The sequence below is a fragment of the Protopterus annectens genome, chromosome 16.part0 (assembly GCF_019279795.1).
Source record: "Protopterus annectens isolate FY-2018-M chromosome 16.part0, PAN1.0, whole genome shotgun sequence".
Classification (NCBI taxonomy): Eukaryota; Metazoa; Chordata; order Ceratodontiformes; family Protopteridae; genus Protopterus; species Protopterus annectens.
In genome coordinates, this window is record NC_056750.1 from 6,817,745 (window position 1) to 6,845,279 (window position 27,535).

A 27,535-nucleotide genomic window follows, 5' to 3' on the forward strand; every position below is an offset into this window, starting at 1 on the left:
ATTTGCATATATCCCATGTGCCTCTGTCACATGGGGTTTTGTATGTCACTCATTGGACGTTCTAGCTTGACTTGAGTTTTCATTTAAATTTTACTGAGATAGTTATATGTTAAGACAAAGTAGAGGTGTGTAGGCTGGGAGGATAGAGGGAGGGCTGGGTAAATACTCTGCTTTGAAAACATTTGGGTGTTGCTTTCCTGTTTATTTATTTATTTATTTTTAGATTGGACTCAGTGTTTTTGAAGGTTTCAGTTTCTTTGAGGTGTTGGTACTAGGGCTGGGAACATTGATTCCCAAAGCTCAGATGGTAGAACAAAGAAGCAGTGATTGATGTGGTATAGTTTGTTATGTGGGATCTGTAGTATTTAACCTAAGTTGGGGACAGAGCTAAGGTAGTAGCTTAATGTCCAAAGTATTAAACTTCCAGCCAGAGATTTGCGAGTTTTTTGTAATAACGTACGAGTAAGGAGCTAAGCAATAATTTGGTATGTCTAAGAATGAGAGCCATTTTATTTTAGATACTACTGGGCAGTGGAGCCTTCTTTTAGCGGCAATGGTGATGAACCTACAGATGCTGGATATTGTTTGGACAGCATTTTTTCTTGGATGGGCAGCTTTTACAAGGAGACTATGCTCTATCTAGACTAGCAGAACCCCATTTCCAAGGGCTGTTCTTCCATCTAGTAAAAGGAAATAACATATCATTTTTGCACAGAATAAGAGTGTGTTAATTTTGACATTTATAATTGAGATGTGGTGTTTAAATGTAAGATGTTGGTCAAGCCTTACTCCAAAGTAACAGGTAGATGACAGTTTCTAGAAGTTGGAAGTCTGTACTCCAGAGGTAGGTAATGAATGGTAATTTTTGCTGTGTTCAAACATTTTTGAGAAATTATGGGTCAACATCAAACATTGAGAAAGGTAAGCTACAATCACTGTCTTTAACTGCTCTCCCTATAACTACTTAAGTCTCACTCAGCTGACCAGTGCTTCATTCCCAATGACCCTTGTTTTTTCTTTGATTTAAAAAAAAAAAAAAAAAAAAAACAAAATAACAAAATCACATTTCGCACTTATTATGCAAAAATAAATGCAAAACTTTTTTTGCAGTTGTCAAATTATAGTAATTACTTAAGAATGGGAGAAGGGAAATGCTTCAGTTAAAAATCTTTTTTAATAATAATAAAAACTGTTGGATAAGTGGAATGCATAAGGTCCACAGCAGAATATCAGTGATAGTTTATCCTGTGGTGAGGGCTGTACTTGGGCATCTGGATTGTTGAGCAACACATACAACCTTCCCTGAAGTGGAAGACATACAGAAGTACTGTGGATGTTATCCTGGATCCTACATGTAAACTTATATGTACAGATATACATTGTGTGTGTGTGTGTGTGTGTGTGTGTGTGTGTGTGTGTGTGTGTGTGTGTACGCGCTTATGCACACACCCATATCAGCACATATGTAATACTTACAGTTATTTGTTCATTTGTTGACCAGCTTGGTAGCCTAAGTCTGTTTCCTATCACATCATCGATCTTTTACAAGTTCGAACCACATATAGTCGAGACCATATGTTCGAATTTGTAAAAGTTCGAGATTGTGAATGGAAATCTCCATAGGTGGAGGTTTCCATTCACTTCAATGTGGTGCGAACTTGGAGTTGGTATATTTAAGTAGCAGAGGGTGTGGGGGGTGCAGGGGGGTTTGCCCCCCCTGCTTACAACAGTTTATTTTGTTGTCCGTTGTGTTTTTTTTTTTTTTTTAGGTAGTCGAAGTTATGTAACCTCGAACATAATGATTCGACCATTAGGTGTTCGAAGTTATGTAACTTCGACTATGTGATATAGACCCAGCTAAGTCATAAGGACCCTTTTCAGTCACAACCAAAGTATGGAGAAAGAAAGCAAAATGAACTTGTAACAGATGTAATACAGATATTTTATGTATATAGACTGGTAACATCACACATACTCCAAAGATATTAACAGAGAGTGGCAACTCAGAAAAATCATATGAATAGTTTACAACAGATTTACAGTGAAAATATATACCTTTATGAGTGCTTCTTTTTAAGGAATGCAGAAGCTTACTTTAAAATCATAGAGACATAATTAACAACATTTTAATTATTTCCTTTAATTCAAAAGAGGATGTATTCACATAATAGTCATACATATTCCATTATCAGATTCAGTATAGTCTGGTGTTTTCTAACAATGTATATGTATAAGTACACGACGCATATGTGTTATGTTACCTCTTTACATATTTAAATAAACCTCTCTCAGTAAACCATTTCAGCGTATTTGTTTTTGAGTCATTAATGAGATTTTTTTTTTTTTAATTTTTAATGTAGGGATTTCTTAGCACAGTTGGGTATGAAGTCAGTTTTGATATACCTTGTATATATGTACTTACATTAAGTTTTGCCTAGAAGATTATTTCTCCAGGACTGTTTTTGACTGTAATAGACCAACATACCTTCTTCTATGCATGTTTACTCTCTCTCTCTCACACACACACACACACACACACACACACACACACACACACACACACACACACACACACACACACACACACACACACAGGTATAGATAGACACAGTGTATGCAGTAATCAGAAATGTATTTGGACGTTAATGTTTTAATGTGAAATCTATAAATTTTAAGGTTTTTCTTGATCTGTTTGGTGATAAGTATTACTATCTTTTATATACTATGAGTGACGTTGCCTTTGTTGTCCTTTTTGTTTAGATTGAGACTTCTGAAGATGTATACAGTTTTGTTAAACTTATAATGGAAGAACTAGAGAAAAGATGCAAGTATCTCAACTGCTTGTTGGTAGGTAAAACACCCTTTAGAAGTAAGAGCTCTAAAAAACATACATATTAAAATACAGTAGAACTCACTTCTTGGATAAAATATGCACATTCTTAATAAGTAAAATAATATTTTTTTCATATATATAGATAGCTAGATAAACAGGGACATAGATAAATGGATAGCTAGCTAGCAAGATAGACAGATACAAAAACAATAATGCTTTTTTTTTTTTCAACCATCAGCCACCTCCCACCCTTCCAATCTATATGATCCCCTTCGTCCCATGCTATGTAGCAGCTATCTCCAGCCCATTCATTCTTTTACCATAATGTTTTGCTTCTGGTGAGAGAAGAAGCAATGGAGCACTGCATCCCAGCAGAGTGACGCTGTGGTGAGACCAGCACTAGTAGTAGATAGGCAGTAGCCATTCAAGCAGCTCCCCTCTTTTCATCATTCTTGACAAGCTAATTCTTTGTTTTCAGTAAGTACTGCTTGATTTGTTTCTAACTTCAGACTATCAGCCTATGTACTTCATCATTAAATTTTCAGGGTCTACGTTTTAGTTTCCCTTCAAGGGTTTGGCAGTGCGCACTACAGACACAGGCACCTTGAGTGACATTTTTCCTGTAAAAAGCACTTTTGAAATTTCACCAACACTTAATTGCACACAGGACAACTAGTTTGCAGTGGCAAGCACTGTCACTAGAGTTGCAAACCAAATACTCCTGACATTTCTTTATATTCTCACTCCAACTGTTTAATCAGTAAATCAGGGTCTGTTGCCATAGATATGAACTTTCCCACTATCTCTGTTACCACTTTGGTGGATATGGCATTCTGAAGCAATGTAGAAATTGCCTCATGTTTACTGACAAACAGTTAAGTCTCAAACAAACTGATATGGTATGTGAGGGATGTATTTACACAATGTCACTGAAGGCAAAGCTCTCATATAAAAGTACTCCTAATGTTAATAAGTTTGTCAGTAGTACACACATTGCACCCATTACACACATTTCAAAACATACATACAGACCCACATATGCTGAGGCATTTAAATGTAACCTTCCTAAATCCCAAAGGCCTCCTAGATGAAGTGCACATAATTTATACCCTCAGCAGCCCCAAATGTGCTCTTTCAAAACAACACACACATCAGCACATACAGCCACATCTCATGGAGCCTCTGCCTCTAAGCCCATAAAGCAGGTTACCACACAATCCAACATTCTGATCATTGAGACTCCATTGTGAGACACACTGATGTTCCTCTCATCAGGCTGAGTAAGAAGAAAGTCACAGTCAGTTGCTTATCAGGGACTAGAATCTGCCACATTATGCATCCACTCAGGTCATTGAACCACAAGTATCAATATGATTCAGTCATAGTCCATGTGGGAGTAATTGACCTAAGACATATTTCCTTAGACTGTATGAAGAAAGACATCATGGAGCTCTCAGAATATGTGTCTCAGGGTCTGTATTAAATTCTCAAAAGCCGACAATGTCGAATCTGACATTGTCGACATGAGAATAGCGAAACTGCAGAACATCGAACAAGTAAACAGAAATCTCCGTAAGGAGAAATTTCCGTTTACTTCAATGTAATGTGTTCTGAGAGTTGGTATATTTAAGTAGCGGGGGGGTGCAGGGGGGCTTGCTCCCCTGCCTACACCATTTAGTTTTTTTGTTGTTGTTGTTTTTATTTTTTTCTGAACATTCGATATTTTAACAGTTCGATCACTAAAAGTCGACCTTTAGTGATTCAAACTGTTAAATATTCAATGTTCTAATATAGACTCGTGTCTCAGGCTGGTATGAGCCTAGCACTGAGCATCATTTTACCTTCTCCAAGAAAGATGCCAAAAAAGATGACTGACTTTAATTGGATTCGTTTCTGCTGTCATTCTAAGGGGGTTGCAATATTTGTCAGCATGGAAGGAGACATTTAACAAACCACGCTGCTTTGTCAAGGATGGTATGCACCTCTCTCCTCTAGGCTTTTGAATATTAGCTAAAACATTGTCTTCCCCATAGTGCCCTTTTTATGCATTGCCAAACTGAACCTACTTCCGACATAGCAAATCAAAACCAAGAAAATCTAAAAGCTAAAAGTATCACCCCAGAGAATGCTGACATCTGTGCAGTCAGTGAGACATGGTTTAAAGCTGCAGAGAGCACGCCAGCAGTGCAAGGTTATAATGCCTTCTGCACATTTAGACCAGCTACTACACAGACAGGGATTAAAGGTGGTTGTGTCTCTATTTACATCAACAATAAATATACCTGTACAATCAGAAATAGACAAAGTATTACTAAGATCCTGTCCACTTTCTGACCATAATCCCATTACTTTTAATATAAAATAAAATACAAAGCAGAAACTTTAATATATAGCAAAAACAAAAAAAGAACAAAACAAGGTAAGTGCTTTCACAACTCACAGGCCGCTTCATCAGACAATATTAAGACTAAAAACATTTGCTTATATAGTATGCATAAGTCAGATGATGTAATTAAGCATTTAAAGGAATAAATACACATCAAAAGCAATTAAAGGAGCAAACTAAGGGTAAAACCTTGTAAAGCATTAACTACTGAAGTCCACGTATAATAAATAAGCAAATAAATATATATTAAAAACATATAAAATATCTAAAATATTTTACAAACATAATACATATTTAATATTTATGTTTAAGAGGTTGTGCTTTTAAAAAAGGTTTTAGAGAAGACGTTATTTAAACCAGGAGGTTTCTCTGCATTAAGTAAGAGAATCCATTTTTGTTCGGCAGCTTCTGTCCTATTTTCTAGGTCACCACCTCTAATAGTATTATCAATAACTTGTAAGACTAAAAACTTGAAAACGTGAGGAATCTGTATGCATGACATGAGTAGCTAGTGTATTAGTTGCTTTCTTATTTCTAATATCTCTGTTATGATCTAAAATTCTATCTTTAAATGACCTGTTGGTTTTCCCCACATAATATGCATGGCATGCTTGGCAGAAAGCAATATAAATAACATTTTCGGTTTTACAGTCAGCGTAATGGTGTAAAGAAATTTTAAAATGGCAGGTAGGATGTGTATAAAAAGCATGACTGTAAATATATTTACAAGCAGAACAATTTTTACATGAGAAAGTGCCTATCCTATTAGAACTAGGTCCTGTAAAATGTATGGGTTTGTGACAAAGATGCTGTTTAAATGGTTTATTATTTCTAAAAGAGAATGATGGAGTACTGCCAACTATGTTTATAGACTTAGGAATGCCACTTAAAATATTCCAGTGTTTCTTAATAATGTTACAATAACTTTCAATGTCACTAGAATATTGTAAAGCCACTCTAAATCTATCTAAGGAATAGACTAAAGGTTTAACTAGAGTTTGTCTATCACTAGCAATATTAGAGAATGGTTTGCATCTAGTGATCTATGTGTCCATGCTTCTTCAATTATTTTGTCTATTTCAATTTCTAAGTATCCTCTCTCCAAAAATTCAGATTTCAATTCTATGAGAAGTTGGTTAGCATCTGTATCATTATTATGCAACGGTAATACCCTGAAAATTTGCCCTTTAAGCATATTTTTGGAAATGTGTTTGGGATACATGCTCCTTTTATGGAGAAGGGTATTCTTTTTTATGGGCTTCTTGTAAATACTACTGGAAACATTATTAAGTTCTGATTTAGTAAGTAGCACATCAAGGATTTCAATCTGACTATTGGAGTGATTGCATGAAAATTTAAGGAAGTGTGTAGTGGTATGCATAAAAGTAACAAAACAATCTAACTCTAATACATTTCCCTTCCATAACAAAAAATATCATCCACAAAGTGCACATACCAAAGGATATTATCAGAGTATTTGTTAATAGGTATAAGAATATGCGTATGCTCCTAATGTGCTAAAACAAGGTTGGCGTAGGTATTGGCACAAGCTGTGCCCGTAGCCACGCCAACCTTTTGTAGATATACATCATTTTCAAAAACAAAAATGTTATTTTCAAGCACAATTTCTAGAAGTGCACATATTAACATGACTTTAGTATTTGAGAAGCAGTTATTAACAGTTAAAAATTCTCTAACAATATTGATACATGTATCATTAGGGATACGTGTAAAAAGAGACAACATCTAGTGTAACAAAAAATGTAGTCACTATCAATAGTCGACAGACGACATAAAGTCTCTCAAGAAATTACTTAGAGTCCTTCAAAACAGTATGACAGGTATCTAAAACAATGTGTAAATTATTCTCTAAAAAGATAGATAGTGGCTTGGTACACCAACCATTGCCTGCTACAATGGGTCTCATAGGTGGAGTATTACAGTTTTTATGTATTTTATGTAGCCCATATATCGATGGAATTAGTGGGTGGGCCACATTAAAGAATTTAAACAAATCTTCATCTATGAGCTCCGTCATTAAAAGGTCAAATACCAAAAGAGACACTTTTTCCATAATACTGTTAGCAATAGGCTTTGAAATACGTTGATATGTATTGGTGTCATTTAACAAAAGCAGCATTTGTTTAATATGCAAATCTTTGTCTAAGACCACAATCCCTCCACCTTTATCAGCTGGCTTGATAACAACTGACTGTATAGTCCTTAATTCATTTAGAGCTAAGGTATCACTGTTAGACATATTGTAAAATTTACATTTAGTTCCTTCATTAAAAAGCTGTCTAAATTCTATTTCACAAACATTAGTAAATGATTGAACAACTGGATCTATGACTGGACTATATGTACTAGGTTTTTTATACAGACTTGTAGGATTACTGTTACTATTAGAAAAAATAGTTTTTAAAGTCAGATGTCTTCCTAAAAGTCTTAGATCTTTAAGCATTTCAGCATGGTTTGCTTTCTTTGAGGGAATAAAGGACAGACCTTTATTTAATAACAAAGTTTGTTCTTCAGTTAAATTAATAGATGAGATATTAAATATCAAACCTATTGGCATCTCCTTTATATCATTGGTTGGTTTCTGTCCATACTTGCAAACCGCTGAAGACTCCCCTTCCTTGACTTGTTTCTTGAGCGATCTTTGATCAGTAGGGGGTCTTTTATTGGTAAAAAAAACTTCAGAACCATTAATTTCCGTCAGCGAGGATGAGCTATTCGAGTTAATGGTTCTATTATATCCAAACAAGTTCTTCTCAGTAGAGCCATATGTATATGATGTAGAAGGAATATTTACATTGCTAACATCACTAGAAACAATCTGTTTCTTTAAAGAAGAAGTATTAACTGAAACTGTAGATGTTAAAACCTCTTTGTTACTTTTGTTTAGGTTATTATCGGTTAATGCAGCAGTTTGCTGTTGATGTGAAGAAGCTGCCTTAGGTGCAGAAAGAGTAGTTATAGACATCACACTGCTGCTGTGATTCGATGTATTTGGTTGGTTGCTCTCTAAATTTACGTTCCTTGCAGGCGTTCTATCAGTAATGTCCCTTGACCTAGAAAAAAACATGCTGAGTTTGAAAATCTTTGTAATCCCTTTGCAGCTTTTTGGCTTTAGTAAGCTGCAAGCGTTTCTCATAAGAAACGATATTATCTTGCAATAAGTCTTATTTATCGGTAATAATATTAGATGTAAAATGTTTAAGAATACCATTCTGGCAGACAAGAATATCGTTTTTAAATCATTTTCTATAGGTAGAAAAAAGTTATTAAGTAAAGTTATATACTGTGCACTGAATTGCAAATTAAGTTCCTGCCATTGTCTTAGCAATTCTGGGTAGTCATTACCATAACTGGGCATGTTAAATACTCGTAAGCCCCTAGGGATTACCTTATGCTGTAAAGAAGCTTGAAGATGTAGACGTTACCACTGCAAGCGTTTGTATTTATACAATTTATTTTCAAGCTTTTTGTAAAGATGAGTAAATTCTTGCAGTAGTGGAGCATTAACATCATTGTCAGTCTCATTAAGAGTAGATGTATTAAGCAAAGGATTATCCAAGATGTTTAAAATACGAACCAAGCGTTCACAGGTGGTGGTTCCCATGTTCAAATCCATCACAGGATCCAAATCAAAAGTTTCTGCCATGCCCCTTTCTCCATATAAAGGAAGAAAAATAAGAGCAAAATACGAGTACAGAGTGCAGTAAAATATATGTAAAATAAAATAAAACAAAAACTGCACACAAACCTACAAAGCAGAAGCTTTAATATATAGCAAAAACAAAAACAAAAGAAGGTAAGTGCTATCACGACTCACATGCTGCTTCATCAGACAATATTAAGACTAAAATCATTTGCTTATATAGTACCATGCATAAGTCAGGTGATGTAATTAAGCATTTAAAGGAATAAATACACATCAAAAGCAATTAAAAGAGCAAACTAAGGGTAAAACCTTGTAAAGCATTAACTATTGAAGTCCATGTATAATAAATAAGGAAATAAATATAGCATACAGATTCCTCACGTTTTCAAGATTTTAGTCTTACAAGTTATTGATAATACTATTAGAGGTGGTGACCTAGAAAATCGGACAGAAGCTGCCGAACAAAAATGGGTTCTCTTACTTAATGCAGAGAAACCTCCAAGTGTAAATAACATGTCTTCTCTAAAACCTTTTTTAAAAGCATGACCTCTTAAACATAAATATTAAATATGTATTATGTTTGTAAAATATTTTAGATATTTTATATGTTTTTAATATATATTTCTTTGCTTATTTATTATACATGGACCTCAGTAGTTAATGCTTTACAAGGTTTTACCCTTAGTTTCCTCTTTTAATTGCTTTTGATGTGTATTTATTCCTTTAAGTGCTTAATTACATCACCTGACTTATGCATGGTACTATATAAGCAAATGTTTTTAGTCTTAATATTGTCTGATGAAGCAGCCTGTGTGTCGTGAAAGCGCTTACCTTCTTTTGTTTTTGTTTTTGCTATATATTAAAGCTTCTGCTTTGTAGGTTTGTGTGCAGTTTTTGTTTTATTTTATTTTACATATATTTTACTGCACCTAACTGCACTCTATACTCATATTTTTGCTCTTACTTTTAATATAACTTTTCATACTGAACCCTTAATACATTGTCAAAGTGTACCAGCTTATATTACGAAAATAAAAGGTTTTCAAGAATGGATGTTATCAGAAATTAATCAGTTTTTAGAAACAAACAACAATGGAGAAGTGTCAGATACAATTTTATGGGATACCCTAAAAGTTGCATTGTATGGAAAAGTTAGAATTTGATATACACAAAAAAGAAAAGAATGGGATAAAAGATTACAAGATATCCAAATGGAATTAGATAACTTAAAACACAATCTTAAACCAAACAATAAGAAAGTCTTGGATAATATAAATAAATTAAGCAAAGAATATCAAAATGTTTGCAACACAAAATATCTATAAATTTAGATAAAATCAAATTATGCTCATACTCAATCAATCCTAAAAGTCTACATAAAATTGCAGTATGATCGAAATACTTAAATAAAATAAATCACATAAAAGAAATTATATATGTTGAAAATAAGAGGAAAATAAAAGCTACTAATTTGAACTGCATGCTACAAGGTTTCAAGAAACATTATGAAAATACAAATACTCTCAAACCAATAAATGAAAATGGAAATCTAGACAAATTCTTAATTGATAATATTTTAAAGACATTATCTCCTGGAAATATTGCCAAATGGATAGACCTTTCACATTTAAAGAACTAAAAGATCAAATAAAGAATTTAAAAACTAATAAAACACCAGGGTTAGATGGTCTGATTCCTGAAATATTTAAAAATGTCCCTGACAATATCTTAAAAATATTACTAAATAAATTTCATGAAACAAAAAATACATTTAATATCCCACCATAATGGAAACATTCACTCATCTCACCCATACTTAAAGCTGATAAAGATCCTACCTCTTGTTCCTCCTATAGATCCATCTCACTATTAAACATCGATTACAAGATTTTCATGAGCATAATATCAACCAGAATTAAATCCTTTATACCTAGCCTAATAGAAGAAGATCAAACAGGTTTTATTAAACATAGGAAAGTCCAAGACAATATAGTAAGACTTCTGAACCTAATAGATTTAGCAAATAAAAATAAAAACAAATTAACAATAATGAGTCTCTATATAAATAAAGCCTTTGACTCACTTAGTTGGTCTTATTTATTTAAAACACTACAACAACATAAATTTTCCCCAAACTTTATAAAATTAATTAGAAACCTTTATGAAGACTCTGTTTCTTTTGTAAAGATAGGTTCTTTCTTATCCCCTTCCTTTAATCTTACAAATAGTACAAAACAAGTTAAACCTCTTTCCCCTTTAATTTTTGCTTTAGGTGTAGAAACACTAGCTAATTATATTAGGAATAATGTCCACATTAAAGGTTATAATTTAAATAGTGACTTATTTCCAAAGATTCAGTTATTTGCTGATGATTTATTATTAACTAGCAGAGACATTGAAACATCTTTGGATCAACTACTCAACACTTTAGATTTATTTGAAGACTTGTCAGGACTAAAATTTAATTCTAACAAAACCCAGACTCTGTTAATAAACAAAAAGGCAACTATGCAAATGAAGAGTTAAAATACTTTAACTGGGACAATACACAAATTAAATACTTGGGTAGTCAAATTAATTAGACTCTTAAGACGATGAATTTAAAAAAGAATGTGATAGATTGGAACGAATGTTCCTGGATAGAGGATATCCCAAGGAATTCATTATGGAATATAAGATGGAGGTGGCTAAAGCCAGAAGTGGAAGATTCAAACCCATATTAGGACTTAAAGAAGAAACACAAATCCCTCACAAAAACATTCCACAAAAGAAACAAAATTATCAACAAGCACTCATACTTGAATATAATGCTCTTAACAGGAAAGTAAAAGACCTGTTTCAAAAAGAATGGGAAAAGTTCAAAACCTTTTCAGATTTGGATGGACTATTTGATTTCAACCTAAAGGTGGTGTTTAAGAACTCAACCAATATAAAGAACTTGTTAGAAACAGGGAACCCAAGGTACAAAGGTGAAAGGGGTAATCTTGGAAAAATAGGCACATATAAATGTGGAAAATGCAGACAATGTGAATACATAACTAACCAAGAAAAAATTTACTTTGATAGTAGAAAAATGTGGCTACACAGTAAAGGATATTTTAACTGTGAGTCTAAGGGATTGGTATACCTTGCAATTTGTATGGAGTGTTCTTCTTACTATGTGGGCAAGACAGAACGCTCCTTAAAAAAGAGGATTTATGAACATACCTACGAAATCAAAAAATGCAAGGAAACCAATGCCCTTTTTAAACACTCACTTGTCTGCAAGGAATATAAATACATATTTTTTGTGTTAGACCAAGTTAAAATTGATATAAGAGGGGGTCCCTGGGAGGAAAACATTGGTTTTAAAGAATTATGGTGGCAATTGGCTTTGGAAGCCAACAGACCCCCAGGATTGAATGAAAATATTTCCATTCTGCCACTTTTAAAGTTAAAAGCTGCTAAAATATGACCTTATAAACTATTATAAATAAGGTCAGTAGATGGCACTATTGTACAGTAAATAAGAAGAAAGTATGAGAATCTTAGACTACACTTTCATTATCAATGAATTACTAAAACAAACACAAACACCTTTGAATGACATTATATAATTTTAATAAATTAATAAATGAATTTAAATGTTTTTTTTAAATAAAACTTTTGATTTTAGTACATATTTATTAAGACAGCGGATTTTAACTTCTTAACTGAATGAATATGAATGCACTAACCAGCACGAGACACAATGCTGAAATTTAACTGGTCTCTCATTTTAATTGGAAGCCCAACACGATTGGTTAATAACAATATAATTTTGTATAAAATGTTTTGATTTTAAGAATGACACTTTATCTGGTGAAGTCTTTTGGACGAAAACGCAGTATTGAATAAAGCGTTTATTGCCTTGGAACTTTAAGTGGACTCTGTGCATCGTATTCTCCCACTGCTTTTTTCTTTTCTTTGGTTTTGGTGATTGTTGAAAAGCCGGCCGTAGAGACATTTTACTGGTAACTGTGATACGGCATGGAGCGGGAGAAGGAGATGCAGTCTGGCAATGATGATTGCAGCCAGACTAAGAGATTGATAGGGCAACTCACAGCCCTGGTTGATTTGTTGACGCCCCTGTGCGAGTCCACAGTACGACGTACGGAACAAGCGGAAGTAAGAGGAGCTAGTGTGGAACAGGGTGAACGCCAACCATTACAGAAGCGGAAAAGACCTCGCCTTGGCGTGGAAAGAACCGAATGGTATGGGGATGATCCGAATGGACCCACCTTCGATCCGGACACTACACCTAACATTTTCAATGAAGGAGAACAGGAGGAAGATCGAGATGACGCCAACACCAACACGGACTACCAAACACAGGGGCAGTCATACAAAGGTACTGGTTGCATTTAGAATACTTTTGAGATGAGCAATTGGCTCAAAGAATGCTATACTTTTAATCCGAATGATACGAACTGTCAACGGCTTATAAACTACAATGACTCTTTTGATAAAAAAGTTATGAATGCTTCTAAATTAATGTTTAAATATAAATCCATTATCATAGAAAACAGTTATTTAAAGGAATGCTTTAAGAGGGGGATAGTCCCTAAAAAGCTACGTACTTGGAAATATCCCAACAATGTCCAGATAGGGTCAGTGTTTCACAAAGAACTTATTAAGGTCTTTAACAGATGTGGTTTGGACATAGTAAAATGCATAATAGATGAAAATGATAGAAATTTAGAAATCATTAATGAGCAAATTAAAAAGTTGGATACAGATATTAAGGATGATCTAAATTTTGGGATCAAGGAAGAGAGACAGAAATATTTCCAACTAAAGGGAGAGATTGACCAAAAGTGTAAGACATTAGTGGAAAGAAAAATGGTAAAACTTAAAAGGGATATGACAGAATATGAAAACGAAACAAGTTATCCAAAACCTGTCACCAATAATATACCCTCTTACCAAAAGTTTAATAAAAAAGAAGGGGAAGGAGCTTTAAATGTATGGACAAAACAAAGTGAACCTTTTAGAAATAACCAATTTATGGATTATGATGAAGATTTCCCACCCTTAGAAAGGCAATACAACAGTCCTAACAGAGAGAATAATGGAAATTTTCACAGGTGAGGGGGGATAAGGGGAAGGGGGAGGTATATATACTAAACCCCCCACCCGACAATGGGAATAGTAGGGCACACAACATTGAGAAGACTGGGAACAAGTATACACTGAATGGGTTCAGTATATACAATTATAGTAACATCGAACTCAAGAAAGAACATTTTTCTCTGTTAGAAAGAGGCTTTAAGTTTATTCCTTTTGTGAAAGGGAATAGAATACAAACCTCCCTAGACATAAAACTGTTTTTAAGAAAAATGAACCTTGAATTGTTATGTAAGAAGGAAGAGTATGGTATTGACAGGGAGAAAATAAATGTTACGGTAGAACAAAGAATATTAAAAAGAAAATCTACGTTTAATCCACCCATCCATGCACAACTTAGAAATTTTGAACATGTCATGGAAAATGTAATCAAAAGATGTGATAAAAAAGTGAGATACACAAATAATTTAGAAAGAAAAGAAAAGGAGATATTGGAAGAACTCAGACACAATGAAGGTGTTAGGGTTATGAAACCTGACAAAGGGGGTGGAGTGGTCATAATGGAAGTAATTGATTATGAAGGTAAAATGAATGAAATATTAACTGATGAAACAAAATACAGGACAGTTTCTCGAAATGAGATAAATTTAGCCTATCACAAAATAGACATGAGTTTGAATGATATGGCTATAGAAGCAGTTATAGATGAAAAAAATGCTTTCCTTCTTGAAAGTTAACAAGCCCAAAATACCTGTTATTTTCGGTATTCTGAAAATACACAAGAACACTAGTGACCCCCCCTTTAGACCCATTGTGTCAGCTGAAGGATCCAAAACAACACCTTTAGCCATATTCGTTGACACAAAAACGAAACATATATGGACAAATAAAGAGGCAATATTGAGGGACTCATGGGACCTATTAAGAGAACTAGACCCAGAGTTACCTGACCAAGACATGTTATTTGTGACTATAGATGTGGTGGATTTATTTGGATCAATACCATACGAAGAGGGTATTAAAATGTTTGAAGAGGAAGTATTCAAGGACAACAAAATGACACACGAGGGCAAAATAGCGTGCACAGGCTTGATGGACATGGTGTTAAGGAACAACTTTTTGGTTCATCAAGGAGAGTTTTTTCAACAAACCCAGGGAGTTGCAATGGGCGCAGCCTGTGCACCTACATTTGCCAATCTAGTCCTCACCAACTGGGAGGAAAAGTTTGTATTTGAATCCGAATATTTTAAATTTTGCAAGTTGTATAAAAGGTTCCTTGACGACATCATTATTTTTTGGACTGGTGATTATGGTAAACTCGAAGAATTTATTTCATATATAGGAGAAACAACTGATTTTTTGAAATTCACATATACCACATCTAACACAAATATTGCTTACCTAGACATAGAAATTATCAAAAACTTGAATTCCATAGAAACTAGAGTGTATAGGAAAGATACGTATGTCAATTCCTTCCTTCATTTTGACAGTGGACATCCACATCATTGTAAAAGAAACTTGGTGAAGGGACAATTCGTCAGAGGGTCTAGAATGACGAGTACTGACGATGAATTTAAAAAAGAATGTGATAGATTGGAACGAATGTTCCTGGATAGAGGATATCCCAAGGAATTCATTATGGAATATAGGATGGAGGTGGCTAAAGCCAGAAGTGGAAGATTCAAACCCATATTAGGACTTAAAGAAGAAACACAAATCCCTCACAAAAACATTCCACAAAAGAAAGAAAATTATCAACAAGCACTCATACTTGAATATAATGCTCTTAACAGGAAAGTAAAAGACCTGTTTCAAAAAGAATGGGAAAAGTTCAAAACCTTTTCAGATTTGGATGGACTATTTGATTTCAACCTAAAGGTGGTGTTTAAGAACTCAACCAATATAAAGAACTTGTTAGAAACAGGGAACCCAAGGTACAAAGGTGAAAGGGGTAATCTTGGAAAAATAGGCACATATAAATGTGGAAAATGCAGACAATGTGAATACATAACTAACCAAGAAAAAAATTACTTGGATAGTAGAAAAATGTGGCTACACAGTAAAGGATATTTTAACTGTGAGTCTAAGGGATTGGTATACCTTGCAATTTGTATGGAGTGTTCTTCTTACTATGTGGGCAAGACAGAACTCTCCTTAAAAAAGAGGATTTATGAACATACCTACGAAATCAAAAAATGCAAGGAAACCAATGCCCTTTTTAAACACTCACTTGTCTGCAAGGAATATAAATACATATTTTTTGTGTTAGACCAAGTTAAAATTGATATAAGAGGGGGTCCCTGGGAGGATAACATTGGTTTTAAAGAATTATGGTGGCAATTGGCTTTGGAAGCCAACAGACCCCCAGGATTGAATGAAAATATTTCCATTCTGCCACTTTTAAAGTTAAAAGCTGCTAAAATATGACCGTATAAACTATTATAAATAAGGTCAGTAGATGGCACTATTGTACAGTAAATAAGAAGAAAGTATGAGAATCTTAGACTACACTTTCATTATCAATGAATTACTAAAACAAACACAAACACCTTTGAATGACATTATATAATTTTAATAAATTAATAAATTAATTTAAATGTTTTTTTTAAATAAAACTTTTAATTTTAGTACATATTTATTAAGACAGGGGATTTTAACTTCTTAACTGAATGAATATGAATGCACTAACCAGCACGAGACACAATGCTGAAATTTAACTGGTCTCTCATTTTAATTGGAAGCCCAACACGATTGGTTAATAACAATATAATTTTGTATAAAATGTTTTGATTTTAAGAATGGCACTTTATCTGATGAAGTCTTTTGGACGAAAACGCAGTATTGAATAAAGCGTTTATTGCCTTGGAACTTTAAGTGGACTCTGTGCATCGTATTCTCCCACTGCTTTTTTCTTTTCTTTAATTCTAACAAAACCCAGACTTTGTTAATAAACAAAAAGGCAACTATGAAAATGAAGAGTTAAAATACTTTAACTGGGACAATACACAAATTAAATACTTGGGTATTCAAATTAATTAGACTCTTAAGAATGCAATCACTACAAACTATAATATTTTAACAAATTTAATTACCAATCTCACAGACAATTGGAATAAACTTTATTTTACCTTTGAATATAGACTAATGTTAATCAGAAAATGTTAGTGCTACCTAAAATTCTCTATATAAGTCAATCTTTAATCATCCCCCAACTAAGAAAGGGTCTATATTAGATCAGCGAACGCTTAAAAAAAGTGAATGCTGATTGATCGACCTTATGTAAGCAAAAGCTTACAATATTGAACTGTCAGATCAGCGATTTTTTTCCTAGGGAATAAAATCGCTGATCCAAAAACATACAGACAACACAAGCACACCAAACAAACAGAAATCCACACACATGCACCTAAAATCTGACACCTAACCCTACACTACTCTGTGCACACACCACTAACTATCCACTTACCTTATAAGTTCCGTCACTATCGCATACTCACCTCACCCACTCCCTAACCCTAACTCACCTAAATCTGCCCTAACCCTCAAGTCCACGCAATTAAACACATACCTAACCCAAGCCCTAACCCTAACTCACCTAACCCACCGTAACACTCACATCCACACAATTGCACATTTACCTGAATCCGACCCGTAACTTTCCACCACAGCACTGAAAATACCGAAGCAACAGAAACGGACAACCAAATTCTTTCCCTAGGAAAAAATTTGAGTTTCTGTTGCTTCGATATTTTTAACTTTCACTAAAATAAGGTCGATCAATCAGTGTTCGCTTGTTTAAGCGTTCGCTGATCTAATATAGACCCCTAAGAAAGTGTCAAAAAATAATAATAATTTATTAAAATTTCTTTGGTACCCCCCAAAACCCAGAATATCCTTACAAAGACATATGGCAAGCTGAGAAAAAGGAGGTATTGGCTTTCCTAATATTGAATTTTATATAAATGCTACCGGGAGGATCTTAGGACTCAAACACATGCCTTATGCAGATTGACTTAAAAAAAACTTAAACTATACTCCATCTCATATCGCCTACTTAGAGGTGATCTCTGCTTGACATACAGAGCCATGTCTGACCCAGTTTTGCTTGACATTCTTCATCTGAAAAAATCCCAGTCCCTGCATGCTACTTGCCCCAAAGATCTCAGCCTTATCACCACATTAAACAGAACCTGCTGGAGGGATGGGTTTTTAATCCAGAGAATCCCAATACTCGGGAATAAACACCCCATTCACGTCAAGCAGAGCAACTCACTAGCCCTCTTCAAGAGAAATCTTGATAAGTGGATGGAAATAGGAAATTCTCCCCTGGGATCACTTCAATCACACTGATAGATAGGGGCACAGGGAACTAACGTCTGGTAAGCCAGATGACGGGGAAAACTATTGGTCTAGGCTTGCAACGGCTCCAGGACCATTAGCCTAGTACTTACCTATGAACCTATGAATCTTTAATATAATTATTTTATGGCTAAATTCCTCATACAATTCATATTGGAAGCCAGATGACGGGGAACACTATTGGTCTAGGCTTGCAACGGCTCCAGGACCATTAGCCTAGTACTTACCTTTGAACCTATGAATCTTTAATATAATTCTTTTATGGCTAAATTTCTCATACAATTCATAATGGAAACTAATACACGAAAAACATTGTTAATCAATAGTAGAATATTAATTGATCCTTTCATTACAATACATAAAGATGTCTTTATTTGGTCTTTAAAATATATACACAAAATAATTAGAAATTAAAATCTTACTCCTTTATCAATCTAATAATGGCACATTTCATGAAAATCACCCAAGCTTACCAGTTAATTAAAAACGTATTAATATCAATTTTTCCTGTTGCTTATACAAATGAGTGTTTAATCTCCTTTGATAAAAACAAAATGCTTGAATTTAAGAATAATGACTTAGTATATTGGAACCAATTCTTATCCACTAATAGAATTCACCCAGCTAATCATCTAATAACTAGATACAGTCTACATAATGAACTGGATAGATATACACACTTGCAGAGAGTTTATGCATAACAAAACTATATTCTCTTTACAAACCCATGGAAACAACATATCAAAAACATTAGAATTATTAATTAATATAATTAATGGTTCTTTGAAAGGCACCTCATTCATATCCTTAACATATAAAGTTATTAGATCTGATTGTAGTTTTACAAATGCTTCATTTTGGGAATACACCAAAATAAATAATGGAGAATTTACTACTAACAACAAAAAACTCCTTCTGAAGTCAGTACAAAAAACAATTTCTTCTTACTGGAAATATACATGTGAAAATTCCTTCAAAGGAGTTATTATACACCTCAAAAATTGCTAGTATGTACAAAAAAAATATATGAAATGTTGGAGGTGTAAAGCAACAGAAGCAAATTGGTTCCATATGATTGTTGCATGTACTATGTTGTCTCAGTTTTGGAAGGAATTTGAATATTTTTGTAAGGTCTTATGGAATGATAATTGTGAAATTTCAAGTTCTCTCATTGTATTTAATGTAGCAGTACCAGAATCATACCCAGATCTCAAACACACCTTCTTTGGTCAATACTTGCAGTTGCAAGAAAGGTTGTGACAAAAAATTGGAAAACTAACTCTCCTATATCTTTTAGAAATGAATTAATTTATTCAGCCACAAATCTATGTGAAAAAGAAGTATCTAGTTTAAAAATTAAAACAAAGAATTTCACACACACAAATTAATTGCTTGGGAAAAGTTACAATCATTACTAAAAAAAGTTTTAGATGATTTCCTGAATGTATGTGGAAGTATATTCTTGTTATGGACTTTGTAAATAGTTTGTTTCAATTTTGATTGTAAACATGTTATTACTGTTATTACTCTTGTTAAAAAATTAAAAAAAATCATTTTGGGGGAAAAAATAAATATACCTCAAGACTGGTCAAACAGGACAATGCACTTCTGCTTCTCCATGTTCAAATCACCATAGCCAAAATCCAATACCACTTCCTTGTAAGCTATAGGCCCCCCTCTATGAGCCAGGAAACCCATACCATGTATTTAAACTTATTGGGAATACTCACCATCCAACCCAATGCCATATTCATGGGTGACTTTAATTACTCCATTAACTGGGAATCCTGTATGACACCAAAAGTACAGGCAAAGAAATTCCTGGATTTTGTAAACACAAACTCCCTGGGCCAGATAGTCAATACACCAACCAGGGGTGCAACCATACCGGATCTGGTCCTCACTAATATGGGAGAGTGCTGCACACCCCCTACTGTAATGTCTTCCCTGGTAAGGTCAGACCACAAAATTGTCAACTTTGACGTTAAAATAAAACCTGCACCCCCAGCTAAATCTGGAATATTCAGGAACTACTCTAAGGCTAACCTCCTTTTATTAAGTGAGAACCTGGCAAACATTCAAGCCCCCCATAAACCCTGAGAACACTGCTGCCTGTGCAGAAATGTTCACAAAAACCCTGTGCAAGCATGTTATAGTTGCATAGAGGCAGCTGCACCCAGCAGGAAGAAGTACAGAAGAAACTGGAAAAACAAGCCACCCTGGTGGAATCATAAAATCAATAGGCTGTATAACAGATGGAATAAAATTATGGCAAAAGTTAGGATATGCAGCACCCAGCAGGATAAAACAACTCTCATCAAACTAAACAAACAACTCAGAGGACAAATAAAGGCTACCAAAGACAAATTTGAGGTAAATATGGCCTCCCAGGCCAAGGATAACCACAAGGCATTCTTTAGCTATGTCCACAACCTCAAAGGCAATACAATATTGTGTGCAGAGCTTATTGTAAATGGAGCCACCTATATTGAGCCAGAAGATATAGCAAGCCAACTGGCCAATAAAGTCAGATCCAACTTCACCCATCTCCCCCCTCAACCTTCCCTCAAGAAATACCATCAAATATACCTCCCCCTGCTGTCACTAGGGAACAGGTCCTTAATGCTCTCTTTAAGGACAAGAACAATGCATCACTGGGCCAAGACAATATTTAAATAGCATAAAACATGACCTATCAAGCCCCCTGGAATTGCTGTTTAACTGTAGCCTCCAAATAGGCTTCATGCCTCATGAATGGAGAACAGCAACAGTCATCCCTCTGCACAAAGGTGGGCTATCTACAGACCCTGGAAACTATAGACTCATGAGTCTTACTAGTCTTTTATGTAAAGCCATGGAAAGACTTATCATGGAAATGATCAGTAGTGATATAGTAAACCTCCAGACACTGGACCTAACCCAATTTGGTTTTGTCAAGGGCAAGCCATGCCTACTCAACCTGGTGGACTTCTTTGAGAAGGTCACCAAAGCAATGGATGAGGGAAAAATGGTTCACACTGCCTACCTTGACCTGGCCAAGGCATTTGACACAATACTCCACTTGAGCATTGTTAACAAACTCAAGAGGATAGGTACAAACCCTTATGTAAGCCAGTGGATAGCCACAGAGAGGATCCAAGAAGTTAGAATTGGGGAGTCTACCTCCAGAAAGAGGCCAATCACAAGTGGAGTCCCTCAGGGATCAGTCCTTGGACAGCTCCTTTTTGGTATTTACTTCTCTGAAGTCAAGACAAGGGTCTATATTAGAACACTGAGCATTCAAATTTTCAAGTGTTCTAATATCGAACCCTCTGAATCAAAAATTTAAAACATCGAACATACAGAACAGCAAATTTTTTTCCTAGGGAAAAAATTTGCTGTTCCAAAACACATACACACAACACAAACACACCAAACAAACAGCAATCCACACAAATGCACCTAAACTCTTATACCTAACCCTGCACTAAACTATACATACACCACTAACTATCCACTTACCTTAACCAAAGCCTAACCCTAAGGTCCGTTACTATCGCACAGTCACCTCACCCGCACCCTAACCCTAACTCACCTAACCTGCCCTAACCCTCACGTCCACACAATCATACACTTACCTGAACTCAACTTGTAACTTTCCACCACAGCGCTGAAAATACCGAAGCAACAGAAACGGACAACTGAATTCTTTCCCTAGGAAAATATTTGGTTTTCTGTCTCTTCGATATTTTCAGTGTTTGCTGAAAACGGGTTGATATTAGAAGACTCAAAATTTTGAACGTTCTGTGGTCTAATATAGACCCTCAAGGCCAATGTCATTGGTCTCTGGCTGACTAAATTTGTAGATGATTGCAAATTAGGAGCTGTCATTGAATCCCACACTGACATAAAGTTCTCCAGGAAGGGCTGATACAGACAAACAACTGTTGTCAGAGCCATAGACTAAAACTAAATGCCAAGAAATGCATAATATTATCCTTCAGGAAATCATCTACCCTCGAAAATATCATATTGACAACACATCCCTTAGAGATGACCCAGTGGTCAGGGACTTAGTGACACACATAGACAATAATCGAGCCTTTGACCATCACATGTCTACAGTGGTGAGGAAATCATTCTCTGTTGTGCAACTTATAAACAAAGATGTTCATCGTGCATACAGCTGCAGTCATAACAGATGGGGTTCTCCTGCCGTCAATTCCAAAGTCTAGGTCCGGCGTCAGTTGTTGTCGCTTCTTCCCTGACGTCAGTGCGACAGGGGTATAAAGGAACAAAGCCGACACCATTTTCTCCAGTCTTTCTTGCAGAAGCAGTTCGCAAGTGCCGGTCGGCCAGCTCCTGAAATTATGAAAATTTTGAAACCGAAGTCTTCTTGAAAGCTAATTATCCCGTTGGGGAAACTTTTCTTGCCTCAGACCGATGTCAGACAAAGTTAATAATTGTATTTCATGTGGGAAGCAAATACCGCATAAGGATTTCCATTCCCTCTGTATACCTTGTTTAGGCCCAGACCATGACGTCTCGGTCTGTCGCTTTTGTGCTACATTCAACAAACGCACCATTAAGTTCGCGGCTGGAGTTCCCCAGCATTATTTTGGAAAAACATTTAACTATATTATGTCGCCGGATACTCCGACTCCAGTTTTGTCTAAAAGCAAAGATAAGGACCGACACGAGGTCCGCGGCCTCTACCGCGTGGTCTGGTTCTCAGAGATTCATTGGCGGTGTCTCCTGTGCCCACACCCTGACTACAGATACGCCACTCTTGGCGTTGAACCTCAAAATGTGGACAGGTCTACCTCCACTCAAGGTGTCTTCAGACCTTCCTCTTCTTTTTCCATCAAGGCTTTCACTAAGTCTAAAGCAGCCATGCATTCTAAAAGACAAGCTACACAGGGCCCATCTCCAGGCCTCATGCCTAAAAAAACAGATGCTTAAAATGGCTGAGGATTTAATTACTCTTATCAGGGGTTCTCAACCCCCACCGACAAAGGCCCAGAGTGGAGGAAGAATCCCCCTCCTCTGATCAGGGCTCCATTATTTCAGAGCACTCTGATGATCAGGAACATTCTTACTCCCCTTTTGAAGACTCTGATGCAGAGGAGTCCATTCCTTCTGTATCCCCCCCAGAGGATTACTCATTTGGGGAAACTTTGCATACCTTAAGGGAACACTTCCACTGGGAAGGCCAAGATTATTCAGATTCCAGGAAAAGGCTTAGGGAATTCCTTTTGCTACCTCAGCACAGACCTCTGGCTATACCTCCTGTCTTGGACATCCTAGATGATGTTTACTCGGAGGCCTGCCTTAACCCGGATTCTCTGCCTCCAGCCCCAGTCAAGCCTGACAGGTACTACAGGGTTCCTGACTCACACCAATTTCTATACAAAAGCCATGCTGCTGACCCAGAAACCATCTCACAGGGCCCCAAGGGAATTAAGGCCTCCACTGCTAAAAATCCATTACCTTCCGAGAGAGATTCCAGATCCTTAGAAAGGTGGGGAAAAAAGGTGTATACCTTGGTTACCTTAACCATGAGGGCCTTAAACTGTCAGTTCCATATGCTAAAATACCAACAGTTTTTGTTATCACAATTGAAAAGTAAAATGTCACAACCTGAACAACCAAACTTGAAGGAGTTGCAGGATTTGATGCATAGTGCAGAACAAGTGGGTAAGCATACCTTACAATGTGGTTTTGATGCTCTAGAGGCCTCATGTAGAGCTGCTGTTACAGGATCAGTCATACGTAGACATGCCTGGCTCAAGGAACAAACCTTGCCTGATCATGTCAAAGCTAAATTACTCTATGCCCCTCTACAAAAGGATGTATTATTTGGTGCTAATGCTGAGGAGGTATTAAGGAAAATGGAGGAAAAGGCTAAATCAATGCAAACTGTGAAATATTTTCTACAGGTACAACCCCCACGTTTCAGTAGAAATTGGCCTTCCAAAAATTGATCCTTTCCAGCCATGGACAGACCCCAAAGAGGTAGATACAGACGCCCGAGGGGCAGGGGACAATCCCAAGGATCGTTTAGAGGCAGACAATGGCAAGCTCCTACACAAAGAGGTGGTGAGGATAACTCGCAATCATTCAGAAAGCAAGCCCAATGACTTTCCCCTTTGCATGCCAAGCAAGGCTCAAATGGCAGCCCCCTTAGGAGGAAAACTGGCATTATTTCAAAAAAATTGGCATATTGTCACAAAAGACAAATGGATCCTGGACATTATAAACAGAGGCTACAGATTCCATTTTCACACCCTTCCAAATATGACAGGCATGCCAAACCTGCCACACAATCAAAGGGCAGAGGCACAAAGGCAAATTACAGATCTCATAAACATGAAAGCTATTCAAGAGGTACCTAACAAGGTCAAGGTTTTATTCCAGACTATTCCTGGTACCAAGGAAGGGAAAAGACTGGAGACCTATTTTGGACCTATCCATCCTGAACACATTTCTACTCATACCAAAATTCAAGATGCTCACTCTACAGCAGCTTCTTCCCATGCTGGGCAAGGAGTCTTGGCTGGTAACATTGGACCTCAAGGAGGCATACCTGCATGTCCCAATCAGACAAAATTGCAGAAGATACCTCAGATTTCTTGCAGGTTCAACCCATTATCAATTCTCTGCATTGCCCTTTGGCTTATCTACTGCGCCCAGAGTATTCACGAAATGCCTGGCATCAGTAATTGTCTACTGCAGACTTCAAGGGATACAAATATACCCCTATTTGGACGACTGTCTGATCCAAGTGGACAGCAAGCACATTCTTCTGAAACATCTGGCTTATGTAATAATGTTGTTGAACTCTCTGGGATACACAGTCAACAAAAAGAAATCAAGACTAATACCCTCTCGGAAGATAATTTTCCTAGGTGCTAACTTGGACACAAACACCCAGATGGCCTACCTCACGCCAGAGAAGCAGGGGCAACTAACTCAGTACTTCAGAACACTAGCAAATTGCAACAGGCTAACTGCAAGGAAAATCCTGCAGGCTCTGGGATTCATGGCATCTTGCATCTTACTAATCCCATGTGCAAAGCTGCATATGAGGAAACTTCAATGGTACCTGAAAAACCTATGGTCTCAACACAGCCACAGTTTGGAAACAATAATACCACTAATTCCATGTCTGCAAAAGGAATTTCTGTGGTGGGCTCAAGCATGCCAAACAAACACAGGTCTTCCATTCAGCAAGCCTCAAGCAAATCAAGTCATCACAACAGATGCCTCGGACTGGGGGCGACATGACAGATCGGTGCATTCAGGGCAAATGGTCCCAAAAAGAAAGGCACCTTCACATCAATCAAAAGGAAATGCTAGCAGTAATAAATGCTATTATAGCTTTCAAAGACCTTCTGCAACCAGGTCAACTATTGATAAGAACGGACAACACCACAGTTATGTGGTACTTAAACAAGCAGGGAGGAAACGCATTCCTACCCCCTATGCAGACTGGCCATGTCACTTTGGAACATGGCCATGGACTTACAAATCAAACTACAAGCACAGTACTTGCCAGGCAAGGAAAACACGCTGGCAGACAACCTAAGCAGAAATATGACAGATCCACACGAATGGAAGTTGCATCCAAAAGTTTTTACAGAAATAATCCAAGCATGGGGAAGGCCAGACATAGATCTCTTTGCCTCCCACAAAAATCACCAATTGACAAAATTCTGCTCAAGGATTTTCCATCCAAAGACCTGGAGAGTGGACGCTCTCTCTTTCAGTTGGACATCAATGACAGTTTATGCCTTCCCACCTGTTCCACTGCTGCCCAAAGTTCTATTGAAAACCAGAGCAGACAGACCAAAGAAGATTCTCATTGCCCCAGACTGGACAAGACAACACTGGTACCCACTCCTGAGGAGCCTGACGCATTCTCCACTATGGACCCTGCCTCTAATGCCTCTTCTCCTGACTCAGCACAGCTTCAAAACTCTTCACAGCCAGCTAAAAACACTCAGTCTAGCCGCATGGAAGATTCCTTAGAATCACAACAGACCCTACTCTCCAAGGAGGTGCAGGATGTCATTTTGGAGGCCAGGAGGCCGTCAACTAGAAAAGCTTACTCCGTAAAATGGAAACGGTTTTGTGTCTGGAATGAGAAAAAGGGCCAGGATCCTGGAAAACTGAATTTACCTCAAATACTACAGTATCTAGCTGAGCTGCTAAGCAGTGGACTTTCATTCTCCTCCATCAAAATCCATGCCTCAGCCATTTCTGCAGAATACAACACAGATCCACCCTTATTCTCTCACCCTCTCTTAAAACAGTTCCTCAGAGGGGCTAAGAATCTAAGACCCCCAAGGAAACAACCAATACCTGCTTGGGATCTCAATTTCATTCTGGAAAACTGACCTTGCCTCCCTTTGAGCCAGCTGCCTCATCAGATTTGCAGTATTTGTCCTGGAAAACAGCTTTCCTTCTGGCTATTACCTCAGCTCGTAGAGTTTCAGAACTACAAGCTCTCATGGCTGTGCAGCCTTTTATCATCTTCCATCAGGACAGAGTTTCCTTACGAACCAACCCGTCCTTTATGCCTAAAGTGGTATCCAGGGTAGCTTTGAATCAGGCCATACATTTACCTACTTTTTATCCTAATCCTCAAAACAAAGGGGAGAGATTACTACATCCCTTGGACATCCACAGACAACTGCGTTATTATTTGGACAGAACAAAGCCTTTCAGAAAATCAGAACAGCTCTTTGTGTCCTATGCTGTAGGAGCTCAAGGAAAGCCAATTTCCAAACAGACAATGTCAAAATGGATAGCCCACTGCATACGCTTTTGCTATTCTTTTCATGGCAAAACTGTACCTACAGGCATCAGATCTCACTCCACCAGGGCCACAGCTACCTTCGCAGCTTTCCTCAGAGGAGTTCCTACCAAAGATATTTTGGAAGCAGCCACTTGGAGTTCTGTGCATACCTTCTCCAAGCACTACAACCTACCATTATACTCCAAAACTAGAGCAGGCTTTGCCACTGCAGTCTTGCAGGGCATCCTGGCTCCTCCTAGTTCCACCTAGTGCCTGCCACCCCTTTCTTAGCTTTGGGATTCTACCCATCTGTTATGACTGCAGCTGTATGCACGATGAACGTAGCACAGTTTTGTACCTACCATAAATGTAGATGTTCGAGTGCTTATACAGCTGCAGTCCAGGTTTCCCTCCCTCCCTCCT

The 27,535-nt window shown here is 36.7% G+C and overlaps 1 protein-coding gene across 1 annotated transcript in view; it reads left to right on the forward strand.

Annotated features, from left to right (window-relative positions):
* Positions 1-27,535, forward strand: part of CCDC180 (coiled-coil domain containing 180) — a 2,826,277-nt gene that overhangs the window by 1,792,635 nt on the left and 1,006,107 nt on the right. Inside the window, exon 24 of the mRNA XM_044058396.1 lies at positions 2,761-2,847. Within this exon, the coding sequence (XP_043914331.1) occupies positions 2,761-2,847 (87 nt within the window). The remainder of the gene's footprint in view (positions 1-2,760; positions 2,848-27,535) is intronic.